Source organism: Podarcis tiliguerta (assembly GCF_965153285.1).
Source record: "Podarcis tiliguerta genome assembly, chromosome: 5".
In the NCBI taxonomy this organism is placed as follows: domain Eukaryota; kingdom Metazoa; phylum Chordata; class Lepidosauria; order Squamata; family Lacertidae; genus Podarcis; species Podarcis tiliguerta.
The window spans coordinates 60,484,005-60,502,132 of NC_139538.1; the positions used below are offsets into that span (position 1 = coordinate 60,484,005).

Here is an 18,128-nt window from a genome sequence, read left to right on the forward strand (position 1 = left end):
TCCTGCAAATTATTCTGGTACTGAAGATAAATTTCTTCTTTCTTTTTTTTTCTGGTAACAACTCTAAATTAAGGAGTTGATAACTGTACTCGGTTTCATTCCTTAGTGGCTCCATTGAGAACCAAGGTGTGGCGTTCTGTGTGGCGTTCTGTTGTTGTTTAAAAACAGTATTGAAATATAGCAACTTCAGATTATTTGTGATAAAATAATACTCCTAAATTTAAAATTATTTGCAAAATTATTTCTAAATTTTGCACCTATCCTCTGTCTAATGCTAAACACTTCAAAATGCTGTTTTCTAGACATGTGATAGCTATCTTCTTGAACAAAGAATAAGTAGCAAGAAGGTTCTGGCATGTTTAACCAGATCTGCCTTTCAGGTATGAATGTTTACCTTCATGTGTTCAGAAATAAATAAATAAATGAGAATTACCACGAAGCTTCTTAGAACTAGATTTGGCTCCATGAAACTCTTCTGTCACCTCCCATTTCTGCGTTCTGTAACTAGCTTTTAATATCAATTATCCAATGCCTTGGTTAAATAGAATTAACATAACAGATCAATGTAATTAAGATTTCTTTTTAACTCCATATGTAAATGTGTAAACCTTCTCTCATGTTTATGTAAACTGCTCCTGAATCCTAACAACCACATCTACAGTAACAATACTCCATAGAAGCACTAGTGTTGGCTGTTCAAAAACCATTAAAGATGTGCCATATCTCAAATATCTTGGAGCACATCTCCTCCATTGTCCACGGAACTCTTGTTTAATTAAAGACAAGTGAAGATTTCTGTCAGCATTGTACAATTTGCTGCAATATCTGGGGCTGCTTTACATGTGTTACAGAATCCTGCCTGCTTTATATACTGGGAGTAGCTCTTCTGCAAACTGGCCTACCTCCCAATTGGAAAAGTTTCATCAGCTAGTAATTTTCAAACCAGTGCTGTTGGGGCATGACTTGGTGGCAGATGTCCAATTAGAAATCTTTATGTTGGCTGTCCCTCCACTATTATTTCCACTGCTCCCACATCAACATGGAATGATGTCATATTTTAACATTTTCTCTGTTTTGTGTTGTGCTTCTATACAAAGAATAGAATCTAATCAAAACAAACACAACTCTGTATATAATGAAGGTATAATATGCACTGAATGTCCCAATGCAATTGGTATTGTGACTCAAAATAATATAATATTATAATAATACCAATACAGAATTGTGTTTGTTTTGATGTGTTTCTAAAACAAGCCTGGATGAGAATAGCTTATGTCCTCTGAGTAGCTCTTGCACTGCATTCCTTCAAAGCTCTTTCTACTGTCTAGTCTTTCCTGGCCTTGTATTGTGCTGGAATCTATACTGTACTTTTTGGAAGCTGACAGTTTCAAACCGTATGAGTCAAACTGTATGAGGTCAGCGTTGGCTTCTAGTGTTCAAGCTCCATTAATTAAAAACCCAGGAGCCACATAACGCTATGCTTGGCTCAGATAAGGGTATTTTTTAGAGCAGAAAGAGAGTTTGGTATAGCAGGCTAGTGGCTCCTCTGATTAAAGAACTTGTTCTACAAAAATGGCAGGAATGTGTGGGAAAGAGGTGCCCTCCCTCTTTGCTTTTCTTGCTTGTTGCTATGGCAGCAGAATTGGAGCATGCTGGAATATGACCAAGAGATGCTTAGCCTTTTATATGATAAGTACCCTCAGTGGTTTTAGGGTAGCCTTGGACTTTGACAACGGCCATTTTGTCTGCCAGTTGACTCAAATGACCAAGAAGTGTGCTAGTGACCTACAATTGCTTATTTGACTTCTCCCCAACCTCCCAGTGCATTTTGGGAATTAAATGCCACATTCCACACGTCCTTTTATTTCTGGTGCATTTGTTTTTGGGAGTGGGGGGATTCAAACCTGGTGATGCACTCCTTCCAGGGAATATGTGCAGAAAATGTAGCTATTATTAATCCAGAGCAAGTTTCAACAATATTTCACAATAGGAAGGAACAATTATGGCTGGTCTAGAAATATAAATGACATTGGGCTCAAGGACTTTGCTCTATGCTTTTATTCTGTTGACTCCTTTGAAATTGGAAGTATTAAGTGTGTTGAGCCCTCAGGAAACAGCAGAAGAAAGCTTGAGCAAATAAATGTTTGTCTTTATCACTGTGTGCTTTAAAAGACAATTTATAATGCATTTGTGTTTTTTGTTTTTTACTCTTTGGCTGGTAGGCTTTCAAGGAAGCAGATTCTTTTAATGATAGCATGCCTTTTGATTTACAAAGTGAGAGAAGTTCAGTGAATGAAAACTTAGGTGAGTACACCTGTAGGCATTCCTGCATTTTTATTTTGGGAAGACGCCATTAGGTAATGTGTCCAGTCATGTTGGAAATATTTTTCTTATGTAAGCAATTGTACATCCTGACTTTATGCTAAATGCATACTTTTGACTTTGTCTTCACCTTGTTGCATATTCAGGATTTTTACCTATGAGCAATGAAAGCAAACTGATAGCAGTGAAAGGACCAGTCCCCTGCCAGCCTTCTTTGAACAGAGAAAGTACCATATTGCCAAGTGCTTTCACTTCTACAGCAACCCATTTCAAGCCTATTATTCTACATCAAAACATTGATATTAAAAAGTAAGTGTGTTGGTGTAATGTCCAGAAAGTAATATGCTGTATTTGATGCGATGCAAAATGAGATTTTAGTATTGTTTTAATATTCTTTCTTCTTTTTGACAGAGATGAAGCCATTTTGGCTTGGTTTGGTGTTCTGAACATCATTTTTCAGCAAGGCACCATGTAGATTTCCTGCTTTTTCTAGTATAATAAGAGCATAAGGATTACTAGATCAGACCAAGAATCACGCAGATTGCCCACGGAGGCAAGTCAGGTGTCCATCTTTGGCATTTTCAAAAGCTGTGGTACCGTCATATGGAATTTCCATTTTGCTAACGTGTGTTTGAGGCTATACTTTGTCAGAAGAGGAATTTCATTTCATTTTAATGCCATAAATTGAAACAGTGCCTTATTTATAAGAAAAATACCACACCAGTAGTTTTGACATCAGATGCAAAGCGCAGGAAATTTAGGGTGCTAGACCTTTAAATATCCCAGTATTATATGCTCACAGTGTGATCCCCATGCTTCTACCCCCTTCTCAGTGAAAAGACCACAAACTTAAGTAAGTTTAAATATTTTACTTACAGCAATCAGTCAGTGCTGCAGCAGAAACAACACAGGTAAAAACTTACTGAGTACAAAAATACAAAATATGGTTTTCAAAATAGGTTTCTGGAGCTTGGGAGTTCCAGCCTCATGCCTCTGGTCAGTTACATGGTTCAAGCAGGAGGGGTGTGGAAACAGGAAACAACCCTTATTCCTCCCTCCCTGAAGATGAGGGAGCATGACCTAGCTGAGTCTTCTCTAGCAATTTACAGTATTGTGGTCCTTAACCACTCCATTTACTAACTAGCATAGACATGCCTTGTTAGGTTTGACTGCAAGATCTCCCACAGGTATAATTTTAAGAATTATTTGCAGTAGAATTATTACTTCCACCCTTCCCCCAGTACTCTTATAGTGGGCCATTCCTACTACAAAAGAAAAACCTCCTTTCATTGTTTTGGCTGTTTCTAACTCTTCAGACTCAAACACTGATTTTTATTTTGCTTAATGTATGAGAAGTAATGTATCTTGTTGATATCACCTTGAAACAATTTTCTCTTACACCCGTATTAAAAAAGAAAGTAGCATTTCATCTTAACTGCCATGCCTAATAGCTATTGATGCACCTATTAAGAGTCATTGAGGCTGGTATCCATCATTACATTTTGGTAATTAATTGTAATATTATTCATTCTGTGAGAGAGAAAAATATTTTATATGTTCTAAACCTACTACCAATAAAATTAATTGAATTAGCTTGATTGTTATATTGGGAGAGAAACATTGCTCCATGCAAGTTAAAATTCTACAAACCTCTATTATGTCTTTTCTTAGCCGTATATAGGGCAAATAACAACAAAGATGAAACAGGAACTAGGGAGGGGATTCAGAGTAGATACGTTCAGAGTTGTCACTGAAACACAGAAACAGTTAGTGGTACCTCTGGTTGCAAACGGGATCTGTTCTGGAGGCCCGTTCGCAATATGAAAAGAATGCAACCCACAGCGGCATGTCTGCGCACACTCAGGTTGCAATTCGCTACTTCTGCGCATGCACATGGCGTCATTTTGCACTTCTGCGCATGTGCGAGCGGCAAAACCCGGAAGTAACCCTTTCCGGTACTTCCGGGTCGCCGCGGGACGTAACCTGAAAGAACGTAACATGAAGTGGACATAACATGAGGTATGACTGTATTAAGAAGACTTTGGTGTGGAAGGTAAGAGTACAGCAGATTGTGGATGGGTCAATGTGATGTGTCAAATTCCTGCAACTGTTTTGCATAAAATATCTTGTTTTTCAGAGGTACTGCTGCATCCTCAGTGATACAATGTGGAATGACTATGGAAAGTGGTGTGCCTGTGGATTTTAAAAATTCAATACGTTTAAATATTGATTCTGAAAGCAAGATGGATGAGGACTCTGATTTGCCAGCAGTCTGCGTTACTACATCTGGTATTCTGGAGCAGGATAAACAAGGATTGGAAGCATCACTTCCGACTGGCGCAGAGGAGCCAAAAACAAACAGTGCTAGCTCAGGCATGGCAAAATTACCCTTATTCTCTGAAGCCTCATGTCCTTCTCAAGGGAAGTGTCCTTCCTCAAGCGATCCTAACTGCACTGTGTCTTCTAGTATGGCTTTTATAAACAATTTCCTTTTGAAGCAGGACCCAGTCACAAGGGTGTTAACCCTCGTACCAGTCCAGATTGCTATATCAGAGCAAATACCGAATAAGCCTCTTCATTCAAAAACAGCTTACAGTTGTTGTCCCAGTTTACACGTCCTCCTTTCGGATTCTATAGTGAACTATGATGTTGACAAAACATTGCAAAGCGCTTCACCCACAAACCATCTGAGGAATTGCAAGACTAGTAACGCACGGCGTGAATGTCTGGACATGAAGATTAATAGTTTACCCCCAACTACAGTTAATAAAGAGCCTCAAACCAGGTATCCTGAAAAGAATCTGTCCCTAACGTTTTGTGAGGAATGCAATACAGATGCAAGGAATAATGACCCTTTATCAAATCACTCGTCGCTTGCCTCTGGGGAATCAAGTCCTCCTTGTTCACTGAACCTGGAAACCTCTCTCCATAATAATGGGATAAACGAAAATTTCTTGAAGAAAGTGGTGCATCTTATCCAAGAAGAGTTTGCATCTGGTAGTCATCTGATGAATACAGTTGAAGCTCTGGCCATAGGTAGGCATTTAATACTTGGAATCACATCATAGATGCAAAAATATATTCTAGACCATGCTCAAATAGAGATTCTGGTGGCTTTGTGCAAGGCATGGTCTTGATGGTTATTTTTAATTAAAGTTGGCATGTGCAGATCCCAAGAGTTCTCCTGTGCCATTGAAAGTGGTTTTTGTTTTTAACATGACCTGAATAGTTCCAGTGGTTCTGATTTCTTCCTTCATCTGATTTCATCTGTGTAAAGGGGAAAGCCTATTCTAGATAAGAATGTCTGTTTTTGAAGCTCTTGTTTTATTTATATACATTTGTATCCTGCCCTTCCTTCAAGGAACTTAAGATGATGATGATGATGATGATGATGATGATGATATTTATACCCTGCCCATCTGGCTGGGTTTCCCTAGCCACTCTTTGCAGCTTCCAACAAAAGATTAAAAATAAATTAAAACAGCAGTCATTAAAACCTTCAGATGTCTTCTAAACATCAGATAGTTGTTTGATGGGAGGGCATTCCACAGGGTGGGTGCCACTACCGAGAAGGCCCTCTGCCTGGTTCCCTGTAACTTCGCTTCTTGCAGTGAGGCAACTGCCAGAAGGCCCTCGGAGCTGGACCTCAGTGGAGACGCTCCTTCAGGTATACTGATGGTGGTGGAGACGCTCCTTCAGGTATACTGATGGGGGTAGAGATGCTCCTTCAGGTATACTGGGCTGAGGCCGTTTAGGGCTTTAAAGGTCAGCACCAACACTTTGAATTTTGCTCAGAAACATACTGGGAGCCAATGTAGGTCTTTCAATACAGGTGTTACGTGATTTTATCATCCCAACAACCTTGTAAGGTAGGTTAGGCTGAGACATGGTAAGCGGTCCCAGGGTCACTTACCATGAGATGGGTCTTTGAGCTTGTTCCCTCCTTAAAATATGTTCACAAAATGTTACAGGCATGCAGGAGAGAATAGGTCACATAATCAGTAATGTAGCCAGTCGGTTGCTGTGATAATTGGTGCAGCCATTCGTATGTGATACTTCACACTGCAATAAGCATACTAATTTGGGTGAACTATATTTTCCCAGTGACAGATTGTTTACGTAGCCCTATACCTTAATTAGTTGGGGTATTGTTCCCCCATATTTCATTTTAAATCAAAATTCAAGTGCTCTAGACATTCCCTTGATCAAATGAACAATAACATGTTATTTATTCAATTTCTTATCTTCTCTTCACCATGAGTCCTAGGGCGGGTTGCAACCATTTAAAAATACAATATTAAAATCAGTTAAAACTTGCCCAACAAAGCTTCACAAAACATTGATAACCACATAAGAGATTTGCTGTCTTCCCCGTCCCGATTTAATTCACATTTTTTAAAATGTCTTGAACCAGGTAAATATATTTACAGCTTAAAGGATCTCAAATATAAAACTTTCTGTAATGCAATCTCTGAAAAATTTTGCGACCTTCTCTGGGAAGAAAAACTACTAGCAAAACTGTATGATGCAGCAAATGGTAAAACTGTTATATTTGCAAGGTAAGTGACTCTTCTGCTATCTGTCAGAATATGTGTTGGCGTTTGTTCTCTGGCGTGAGTTCTGAATGAGGCACTGGAACTCTCTAGAACTTCTTCATTGATCTAATGGTTGAGGAAACAGAGTATGTTTAGCCTGGGACAGAGGAAACTGAGAGGAGATGTCACAAGGAGGATGGACCAAGCTTGGTTTCTCCTGCTCTGAAGGGTAGGACTCAAACCAACTGACTGAAGTTTCAAGAAAGGCGATTCCAATTAATCAAGAAGAACTTTCTGTCTGACAGTGGAACAGACTGCTTCAGGGGGTGGTGGGTGGGCTCTCCTTTCTTGGAGGTTTTTAAGCAAATGTTGGCTGGCCATCTGTCATGGATGATGTAGTTGACATTCCTACATTTCAGGGGGTTGGAACTAGATGACTCTCGCAGCGCCTTTCAACTCTACAGTTCTGTGATTCTATGAACTTCCTTGCCTTTTGACATTGACTCCTAAACTCCCATTCCTGGGTTGGATCATGACGTTTCATCTAATTATTAAGTCAGGGAAACTTAACCAAGTGGGAAATGCATTTTTAAAAAGGAAAGGATTTTAGCATTTAAGAATTATGCAGGAGCTTGAATTGGCTGGTATATCTGTATGGACATAAACATGACTGTGCTGATGTAAAAATGAATAAACCCATGACAGGCTATAAACCACTCAGAAGTTGTGACTGCAAACTGCCTTGCAATCAAGATGGAATCCCTCGTTCACACTATGCAGTTTGTTCTCTAGAGCCTGGTTATAGTGTATCTAACTTTAAAACTTCATTAAGAGTATAATGAAGATATTTGGCTTCTTAATTTTGTTGTTGAGTGTGAAAAGAAAAAGAAGACGACTCAAAACATATGGTTGGCATTTCATAACAGTTTATATCATGAATGCTTCTAGTTTTGCTTAATGTTTCTCATGACTAATGTGACACATAGGAGACCTTAATGAAGACCAATTATATACTGGTGTCTCTTCCCTGTTGGCAATGTTTCGAAAAATGGCTTTTTGTATAAAAGAGAGAAATGTGTGTGTGTTGGGGTGGTGTTAATACAGTTTCTAAAAGAAGTATTTTCACATTTTTATCAGGTATTACTGTGTTCAGAACATCTTTTATAGACATAACTGAAAATGTGTTGTGGATTGACTATTGAGGAGAAATCTAGGAATGTCTCTGGAATTTATATTGCATGCTTCTTTGGGCGAAAGAAAGAACAGAGGAAATTTCACAACTACTGTACCTTGTCCAATGCCATTGTATACTAGTGGAGTGGTTTTCAAACCTTCTGTTTTAGGGAAACTCTGCACATTGACATGTCTGCCAGACTTTTGTTTAATTTTTGTTTTTATCATTATGGTACATTGCAGAAGACTCTGTGGCCTGGTCCAAAACACTTCACGTGGAGTGCTAGTTTAGGTCTCCTAGGTCTTGTTTCCTTTACTTTTGTTCTGTGCTGCATAACAAGAAAAGCTGAATGAAATTGTTTTGAAGTTTCAGGCACATTGAACCTCATATTTGAGCTTTTCTCCCTAACAAATATTTCCTGCATGTCTCTGTGTAATCAACTATCTCACCACCCCATCTCTATATTTACAGCATGAATGAAACAAAATACTATGGCAACACATTTCAGAGCCAAAATAAACCTAAGAATCTTGGGGACGCCAGTGAAGAAACAAATGGTAAGGAAAGACCACAGCTTGTGATGATGGTCACAGCTTGTGATGATGATAATGAGACCAGAAAGTGTTAGAAGATATTAATTCAGTTGCTGAAGATATTAATTCAATTGCCAGTGGGATAGCCATGTTGGCTCCTTGCAGCAAAAAGCAACGAAGCATCTTGTGGCATGTTAAAGACTAACAAATGTATTATGGCATAGGCTTCAGTGGATTACACTCCACTCCATCAGATCCATACGTACCCCGAATTACAAGTATACATATACACATGGATGGCAGGGGGTGGGGAAATTGTAAACAGTGAGGTCAGAGGGAAATGATATACAGAAAAGTGCAGAACGGTAATTGCCTAATTCACAGTGATAATTCACAAAACAGTTGTTGATATCACATATTGTTGAACCAATTAACATATATAATATGCTAAAAAGAGTTTGTCTAGGTTCAGTTCACAAATGACCACATTTGAACCTCTTGATGTATTCTAATTAGGCAGTTTTATGTTGCAGACTTTCTTTGAAGTTGTTTTGTTCCAAGATGCTCACTTTCAGAGTGTCCATGGTGGTTAAAATGCTGCCTGCTCCATCCAGCTTTTTAATGTTGTGGTCTATGACGTCAGATTTATGTGCATTTATTTTTTACATAGAGACTGACCTGTTTGTCTTATATAGAAAGGCAATGTTGACAGATGATGGCACAGATCACATTGGAAGGTGCACAGGAGAATTAACTCTTTCTAATAGCTGTCCCTTCCACTCATAGAGTGTCGGTGTTGGGGACCCTATCTGTAGCAAAGCATTCATGTGTTTTCCACAAGGACAGGGTCATCCCCTCCTTTCTACCCAAAGTTCTGTTGAGATTCCAAGTTCAGCAAGAGTTGGTTTCCCCTACGTTTTGTCCCAGCCCTGCTCACCCATTGGAAAAGGCCTGGGACGCATTAGATGTGAGGTGTGCACCCAAGGATACCTCACATCCAAGGAGAGCCAGTGTGGTGTAGTGGTTAAGAGCGGTAGTCTCGTAATCTGGGGAACCGGGTTCGCGTCCCCGCTCCTCCACATGCAGCTGCTGGGTGACCTTGGGCCAGTCACACTTCTTTGAAGTCTCTCAGCCCCACTCACCTCACAGAGTGTTTGTTGTGGGGGAGGAAGGGAAGGAGAATGTTAGCCACTTTGAGACTCCTTAAAGGGAGTGAAAGGCGGGATATCAAATCCAAACTCCTCTTCTTCTTCTTCTTCAAGGACTAAAGTGTGTAGACTAACGTGTAGGATTCCTTATTTATTTCCTTTCACCTCACTTCCTTGGGCAAAATGGTTAGCTCCTCCACCTTATCTAGATGGCTTAAAGCTTGTATTGTGGTGGAATATGGAGCTTTGAAGCTTCTCCAACCATCTTCTATTACAGCTCATCCTACTAGAGTGGCAGCCACTTTGGCAGTTTTCTTTGCTAACACCCCTTTGATTGATATCTGTTGGGCAGCCAGTTGGCTGTCCCTAGCTACATTCACAAGGGGAAGTCATAAGATGGAGCAGAGGCTGCTTTTGGCTGTATGGTCTTGCACCAAGTCCTTCTGCCTTACTACTCTCCATTGCAGCTGGGATCCACCCTAATTAGGTTTGCTGTGTGGTACATCCCAACCCAATAATTCAGCAACACCAACACCCTCCTGAAATAGTACAGTTGGTACTTACCTGAACAGTAGATTTAGGAGGGTTCACTGGGCTATTAGGACTTCGTCATAGTGGGGACTGCAATGGTCTATAAGTTTGTGTTGGACTGTTCACAAGTCCCCCACACCACCCTTACTGGGACGCGAGTTTTCTGTTATTTTACTTACCCTTATTGTGTTGACTCCATTGACTGTCGATCTTGGAGGGTCTGTAAAACTGATCGGCAGCTAATCACTTCCTGGAAGAGTTTTCTTTTCCTGCTTCATCATCAAGGCATATCCTAAGATCAACCTGATAGCCCAATGACTCCTCCGAAATCTACCATCCAGATTAGTACCAACTGTACTTTCTTAATGAGAGCTAAAAATAGCGAACTGTAGAAGAATGGTATTGGAAAGTTGCGTCTCGCCTTCTTTTATAGTCCTAATTTGTTGATAGTGATGACGGCATCTCCTTTGTCAGCATCTTTAATTATGATGTCAGTATTGTTTCTGAGGCTGTGGATGACACCACACCCTGCATGGGAGAGGTTGTGTGGTAAATCATGCTCTTAGCTGATTACCTCAATTTGGGCACAGTGACAGAAGTACTCCATATAAAAACCTAACTGTGCGTGAGGCTGTGGAGTCTATGCAGAATTCTTGTTTCTGTGCTATTTTTGGGTACACTGTCCAGTTGTGTTCAGGGAAGATAGTAGTTGAGTGCTCGTGCACTGGGCAGTGCCATGGCAGAAATGTTCCTTGAGTCATAATAGTAGGATTCCCACCCCAGATTCCACCTCAGTTTGCATTTTCCAAATGTTCATAGTTTCTACTTTTGGTTCAAAATGCAGCTTAAAAAACAGCAACTAATAATGCTTTTTTTAAAGCAAAATTTGTTTAGAAATGCAGATTTTTGAAAAAAATACTTATTTGAAAGATGAATTTTCGTGCTGATTTTTTTAAATTTTAATGTAGAAATAGGTCAGGAGACCCACATGTGAAGATGCAGCAAAGATTTACTCCCTTTTACTCACTGCTATTCCAAAGCAGTTGTGATGCCATACTAATCCATATTCTCAATCAGAAATGTGTATTGGAAACCGCATTTCACCTCTAAGATTGCATTCGAAAGGCTGGACAATATATCCATCCTGTAATCATTCTGGTTGAGTAGCATACTTTGTTTACATTTCTTTCTTTTAAGCATTTGTGCACTGCCCCTTCATTACTTAAGATGACTTTCAACAAAAAATAATAACACAGTTAAAATGAAAATATCATGAATACTCGTTGATTGTAATATTTCTATATAATCTACAGCAGGAGGAACATAAGGCCACACTCTGCTACTGTAAATGCCCATAGGCTTACTGGGAGAGGAGTTTTGCATCCTCCTCAAAAAGCTAAGAAAGTAGGGCAGTGTTAAACTGCAATGGGATAAATCATTTTTTTAACCTTTGTACAGTTCAGTCAAGGCCCTACATGGTGTCCTCGCATGCAGTGTGGGCATGTGCAATAGAGCCCCACCTTGCAGAAAATTTGCAGTGGCTGTGCTTCTGTGTGAAGAGGCCATGTGGGTTCCTGGCCATGAAGACATTTTAAGGTTTCTGCTGTGGGATGTAATCCACTGAGAGCAGTCAAGTACAACATTCCTTGTTTTGCTATAGTGGACATGCAAAGGAATGTTTGGTCCAGCCAGTCGAAACTTCCTGTTCCTCCTGACCTGGAGCATCCTTCCTTGCATGTGGGTGGGCGTGACCTTTCCAGATAGGTCAAGGACAAGGCATGCTGCCACTCTCTCTCTTTTCCATCTTCTTTTCATCCTGCAAACTTCCTGGAATGAACTGCTGGCTGCCAGCCAAGCAGTCCCCCAGGTCATCTTCCTTATGGGATAAACTTGTTAGTATAAGTTTGTAACTTGAAGCCTTAAACCTGCCTTCAGGGATCACACTGTGCTCTGCCCGATTGTGAGTAAACTTTCTTTTTATTGCTTATGAATAAGACTGCGGTGTCTTTATTCTTTTAGGAGGGATTCAAGTGGTCTTACCAGGAAAACATTAGAACACATTTCAATCTGGACGAGCCAGATTGAATTGCGTATTGTCTTAAGAAACTCACATGACTTTGCAACTAGTTTTCTGCTGTGAAAAGGAGAATGCACTCTGCTAAGTAAAGAAACTTGCTAATGCAAGTTAGGAACGATATTAATAAACAACATATGCTCTCCTGTCCCCCTGAACATTCCCACAGCTGCTACACATAATGTGTGTGTGTGTGTGTGTTTTGTATGCCAGTTGGCTTGTGACCATTGCCAGTGTGATGAAAGAAATGTGATGAACATGTTTTCACACAACTGCAGTTTCTATTGCCGGCATAGATGCAGATGACCTCCCACAAGATAATTCTGAAAAGGAAGCCGAATCACAGGAAATTGCAGATGGAATACAAAAGAATGGTGGAGAAATTTTGCAAGCCAATGAATGTTATCTCCGTGCAGACTTGCCAGCAGAGAACCAAGAACAAGAGCACGATCTGTTAAAGTTGGAGGAAAATGTTTGCACCAAAGCTCCCTGCTTATCTGAACTGTGTGGATTTTGTCCTGGTTGGAGCACTGCATTCTATGGTTCGGAATGTTTTAGTTTGGAAGTACATCACTACGTAAGAAAACTTGGAAAGCGGAAAGTAAATGACGCACAAGACATAGATGCGAAAAAAGCGGTAGGTATCCTGATTTTCAAGAATGGATGAAAAATCAGGGACACTTTTTTTGTTGTTTTAAGGTGTAATATAGAGCATGAAAAAGGGACGCGGGTGGCGCTGTGGGTAAAAGCCTCAGTGCCTAGGGCTTGCCGATCAAAAGGTTGGCGGTTCGAATCCCCGCGGCGGGGTGCGCGCCCGTTGTTCGGTCCCAGCGCCTGCCAACCTAGCAGTTCGAAAGCACATCAAAGTGCAAGTAGATAAATAGGGACCGCTTACTAGCGGGAAGGTAAACGGCGTTTCCGTGTGCGGCTCTGGCTCGCCAGAGCAGCGATGTCACGCTGGCCACGTGACCCGGAAGTGTCTCCGGACAGCACTGGCCCCCGGCCTCTTGAGTGAGATGGGCGCACAACCCTAGAGTCTGTCAAGACTGGCCCGTACGGGCAGGGGTACCTTTACCTTTATAGAGCATGAAAAGCAGGCTTCCAGAGGTAAACTAGTGCATTACTTATGCTTTCTGCAAGGTGCATTCACATGGGTGATTTAAAAGCATTGGATATGCTTTAAAACCTATTTGCTCCAGTCCGTGCAAGATGGGTTACTCTAGTTACTATTGTCCACACTATTCCAATATTCATTTGCAGTACATATAAGTACCAGTGTAGGTTTGTGTAATCTGGACAGTATCATGAGCAATGTTGGGGTAGGGACCTTCCTTGGGCTTCATGTTTAATGGGCATGAAGGGGAGTCATGGAGAATTGCGAAGCTGTGCCTTAAATTATTCTACCTGATTATGAAAGTTGAGACATTTGTTCGCAAGAGAAATGGAAACGTTTTGGAAATACTTCCAGTCATGTTAGCCCCTTGCAGAGAAAACAGCAGCGTATTGCAAGACCTTAAAGACTACGAGTGGAATTTAATGTCACACTGTTACAGACATTCCATCCACACAAGCATATTAGCTTGCCAGGCTGAGCAATCCCCTGTCCCCTCCCCTTACAGATTGTACTGGGGACCAATCTCAGGCCCCAGGGAAGGAGAGGGGGGAGCCCTTTTGTGGAGAGCTGCTGCTGCTGGGGTTCATTGGTTGAGTTGCCATTCAACTTTACAGTTTGCTCCTTTTTCTATCTGCCAAATAAGATTTCACTTCACACATCTGACAAAGTGGGCTTGAGTTTGCAGCAGCTTATGCTGTAATAAATGTATTCGTCTTTAAGGTGCCATAAAAAAACTCTGGGGTTGTTGTTTTTTAATGCCGTCTCTTCTGTACTCCAAATGGTTTACTAGGCTTTCACTACCAGCTAATATCAAGGGTTTTGTATAGTCTTACAGTGAGCATTACAATTTCAGCGATCAAGCTCACAGAAATCTAGCACACTCTTGATGTATAATCCTCTGTCTACATAGTAGGTCAAGTATTTAGCAGAGACATCATTTTTGTGAGGACATGTTTTGAATCGAAGAATGTTGACCTTTGATCTTTAATATGTGCTTAAATGCAAAGGCTGTTCTCAAGAGCCACTGTATTAGTTCACACATCACCTTGTGTTCTTATCAAAGAAATTTTAGCCTTCAGGCATCTTTAGCTTCAGGGAGAGCAATGGAAGATGGTCCTTACTTTAACAGATCAAAAGCTTATGTTGAGTTAAACCTAATGATTTCTTTTTCCAAACCAGAAAGAGAACTGGTTTGTCTTTGAGTTTGTTGGCTGTATTCCCATTTCTTTTATTTCACAAAATGCTTTTCAGTTTACAAACACCCACATTCACCTAGAATGCTATAAGGCAATGCCGCTGCTATTTAAGGTAAACAGCCCTAATCAGACCACGCTTATTTGATTTAAGAAGTCATTCATTCTAGAATTAACTACTGTGCTTTGTTGATAATTGTTTCCAATGGAAATAATTAAAACACCAGGCTTTATTGCATAACTGCAGGTGTGTCAGTCATACAGCTTGTTTTCACTCGCATGCTAAGGCCACCCTCCAGACGGAAATGCACCAGGACTTCTGTGTAATTCTTCTTTAATAGGATTCTTGCCTACCACTTGAAAAGCTGTTTTTGAAACTCATGGAAGAATCTGAATTATTGTTGTTTTCACTTACTCTTTCCTTTAAGAACTGTTTGCTCGGCGGAAACAGTTTGCCTTCAGTTTGCCACCCTGAATATACCCTGGTCTACATCAGATGCACGAAGAAAGGATTCACATAATGATATACAACCATATTAGCATACAGATCTCCCTTGCAGAACTGGGAAAAGCTACCTTTGGTATCTCATGATAGAATTGTGGAATATAAATCTTTTAATGAAAGCAAACAGAGCAACGTCTTTATTTCCTACATGACATTGACTTGTTTTGGGACACATGACTAGTCTTGATTGTCCCTAGATATTTTTATAAATACTTTGTTTCTTTCATCCTGATTTTTTGCACTGTTCGTTGACATCTACTTCAGCTGGCATTGAACATTCCATTTAAAACAGACTATAGACTTGTCAGTATTCCTGGAAAGAAAGAAAGAAAAGGGTTATATGATGTGCATATAATATTAATGAAAATAATTATGTTCATCAATAATTTTAAAGGCATTTAAGTGCAATTTATGTGCTCAAATGAGTTTAAGTACCTATTATTCCAATACTATGACCCCGTTCAGAGATAATTTCATTTCCAATTAACTGGAGTTTAGCAGATTGGGAGCAAACCATGCTTTCTGCTTTTCCCTCCTTCCTTTGTATGCCTGGCCTTGTTGAGGATATCCTGCTCTATTTAAACTACAGTTTCTTGTGATCATACCTGTCAACTTTTCCCTTTTCTTGCGAGGAATCCTATTCGGAATAAGGGAGTTCCCTTAAAAAAAGGGGAACATTGACAGCTATGCTTGTGATAGCCAAGCATGTAGAATGTTTAAGGGCTCATTCCGAATCAAGAGACCCTCCATATCCTGGATTGGAGTGAGCCCTTAAACCACAGTTATAATCGGATGTTGCAGAGAAGAAATGGCATATAGGAACACAATTCAGTTCCGGGTCTGATAAACCATTGTTTAATTGCAACAAAATTTAGACTTCTGAACCAGACCCATATGGCTAGCTGTTAGAATTGTTAACAGACAGTTAAAATGTGATAATGTTTAGCTTTAACTTTAATGCATATTAACTGTTAGGGGCAATGCTAGGTGTTATTGTTGGTTGATTCTTATTTGCAACCAGCTTCTGCTTATCAGAAGTAAAACTACTACATCATTATACTTACTATACTTTCACTTCCCTCCGTCCTTCACACCAGGAACTTGAGCAGCTGATAATGATGGAGACAAAGAATTATAGGAAGAGTATAAAATTCTACCGGAGGTTGTTGCATAAGGAGAGAAGAAGCAAAGGTATATCTGTAGTTTGTAATTTTAAGAGCTTTGTTACAGTAATTGTGCATCTGTGCTGATGCAAAGTGGCCCTTACTGCACTTTTTAAATCTTGAGGTGGTGAAGTGAAAACAGTGTTGCCCAAACTGAAGGGACAGCTGGAAGAAATGAAATCAAAGGTGCAGTTTCTTGACCTGGTAAAGAAGTACCTGCAGGTAATTCTTTGGCTTTCTTTTTGAATTAGAAATTGGTATCTACTGTTTCCAAATCAGTGCATCAGGAAGTAGATTTTTTCCCTACACGCCACACTTCAGTTCTGGAGGAATGAAGTATGAGAGCCCAAAGTAGCATTGCTATTTTAATGTGTAGAAGTGGCTCCCTTTGATCCCCATAGTTTCCCACCAGTTCTCGGACCTGTTTATTGGTCACGCAAGAATGTCCAGCTTCCGTAGAGGCATCTGGCTGGCCAGCGTCACAATCAGGGTGGTGGACTTTGAGCTAGTGCAGTTCCTTCTCTAGCATTTGAGTTGAAAGAACCTCCTGGGTGGGCGGTGAGGATATGCATGTCCAGCTTTTGCATGCCCAGTGATGTGCAAATTAGTAGTCAGGGCCGTCTTTACCTGGGGGTGCAAGGGGTGCGGGGCACCCGGGCGCCGAATTCTGTGGGGCGTCAAATGTATATCTACTGTATGCCAGTCCCTCTCGATTGGCAGCAGTGAAAAGCAATGGAGTGAAAGTCCCTGCCTCCCTCCTCCGTCGCTCTGTTACTCTGTAGCGACAAATATTCCCGAGTCAGAAAACAAAAGCAGTTTTTTTCCTGCTGTGTTGTTGTTACAGGTGAGCGGTTTTCCCTCCCAAGAAGAGCTCAATAACTTTGGCTTCCCTACTCAATAGAAGTTAATTTGGGGGCGGCTAAACTAACATTTGGGGGCGCTGGGCAGATCTGTGCATCCCGGCGGGGCATATGCTAAAAATGGCCCCGTTAGTAGTGCCTTTGTGTCCCTTCCCTTCTCCTCCCCATCACTGGAATAACTTTGTACCATTTTGTCTGCCTTGTCTCCTTCTGCTGCAGATTATGTCTATAGAGAAATGGGGAGTTGAGGCATGCAACCTTCTTGCAGTTGTTAACATGGCAAGCAGTGAAGCTCTGGGCATCGTTAGCTCCTTGGACTGCATGCTCCTCTTCTATAATATAAATAAAACCCAGTACAGAGCCCCGTGTAATGACAATCAAAGTCAGCCAAGAAATCTACAAGCTGGAACACCACTTGGGCTGATGGCATATCTCTATTCCAGGTACAGCCTGTTCTGCAGTCTCACAAAAGGTGATGTCTGTTCTCACCCCCCCTCCCTATTGAAATGAAGGTGCAATTCTGTTATCAATCTCCATGCATTTTATGCTGCAAGATTGAAAGGAAAGTGTCTCTCTCACTGCTTTGCAAAAGTGAGGTGAGAAAGAAGTTAAGGAATCACTCCCAGGTTAACACAACTCCTTTCGACAATTCTTTTCAAAGTTTAGGCAATGGAGAGCAGGATGGTCTGTTTCTCATTTTAAGTATTGGAGCAAGGGGGGGTCCTATAGTTTAGAGTTAAATTTATTTTATCATGTCGTGGTTGGGAAAGGCAAAGGTAGCTCTTATTTTTCTGGATTCTCGTTTTCTGGATTATATTGAGCATTCCAGATCAACATTTAGAAATGAACACATTGGGATAAAACACGTATTTAAGTACAAATTATTTCTGCATATTTTTTGAAATCACAGATTAATGTTGGAATGGGACAGAACAGACTTAAGAAGTGAACACATTTAAAATTCACATGGACTGGA

The 18,128-nt window shown here is 40.5% G+C and overlaps 1 protein-coding gene across 9 annotated transcripts in view; it reads left to right on the plus strand.

Moving 5' to 3' along the window:
• The window catches only part of KNDC1 (kinase non-catalytic C-lobe domain containing 1), a 70,680-nt gene that overhangs the window by 40,924 nt on the left and 11,628 nt on the right, over positions 1–18,128 (plus strand). For 8 of the 9 annotated variants that reach the window (XR_014512057.1, XR_014512058.1, XM_083443465.1 and 5 more), the window contains 10 exons: positions 303–380; positions 2,223–2,304; positions 2,469–2,631; positions 4,460–5,358; positions 6,737–6,881; positions 8,503–8,588; positions 12,596–12,954; positions 16,227–16,320; positions 16,417–16,514; positions 17,372–17,595. Coding sequence is in view for 7 of the 9 variants with exons in the window: in XM_083443465.1 (XP_083299591.1) it covers positions 303–380; positions 2,223–2,304; positions 2,469–2,631; positions 4,460–5,358; positions 6,737–6,881; positions 8,503–8,588; positions 12,596–12,954; positions 16,227–16,320; positions 16,417–16,514; positions 17,372–17,595 (2,228 nt within the window). In the remaining 2 variants the exon portion in view is untranslated. The remainder of the gene's footprint in view (positions 1–302; positions 381–2,222; positions 2,305–2,468; positions 2,632–4,459; positions 5,359–6,736; positions 6,882–8,502; positions 8,589–12,595; positions 12,955–16,226; positions 16,321–16,416; positions 16,515–17,371; positions 17,596–18,128) is intronic. The other variant, XM_083443466.1, reaches the window with a different exon arrangement.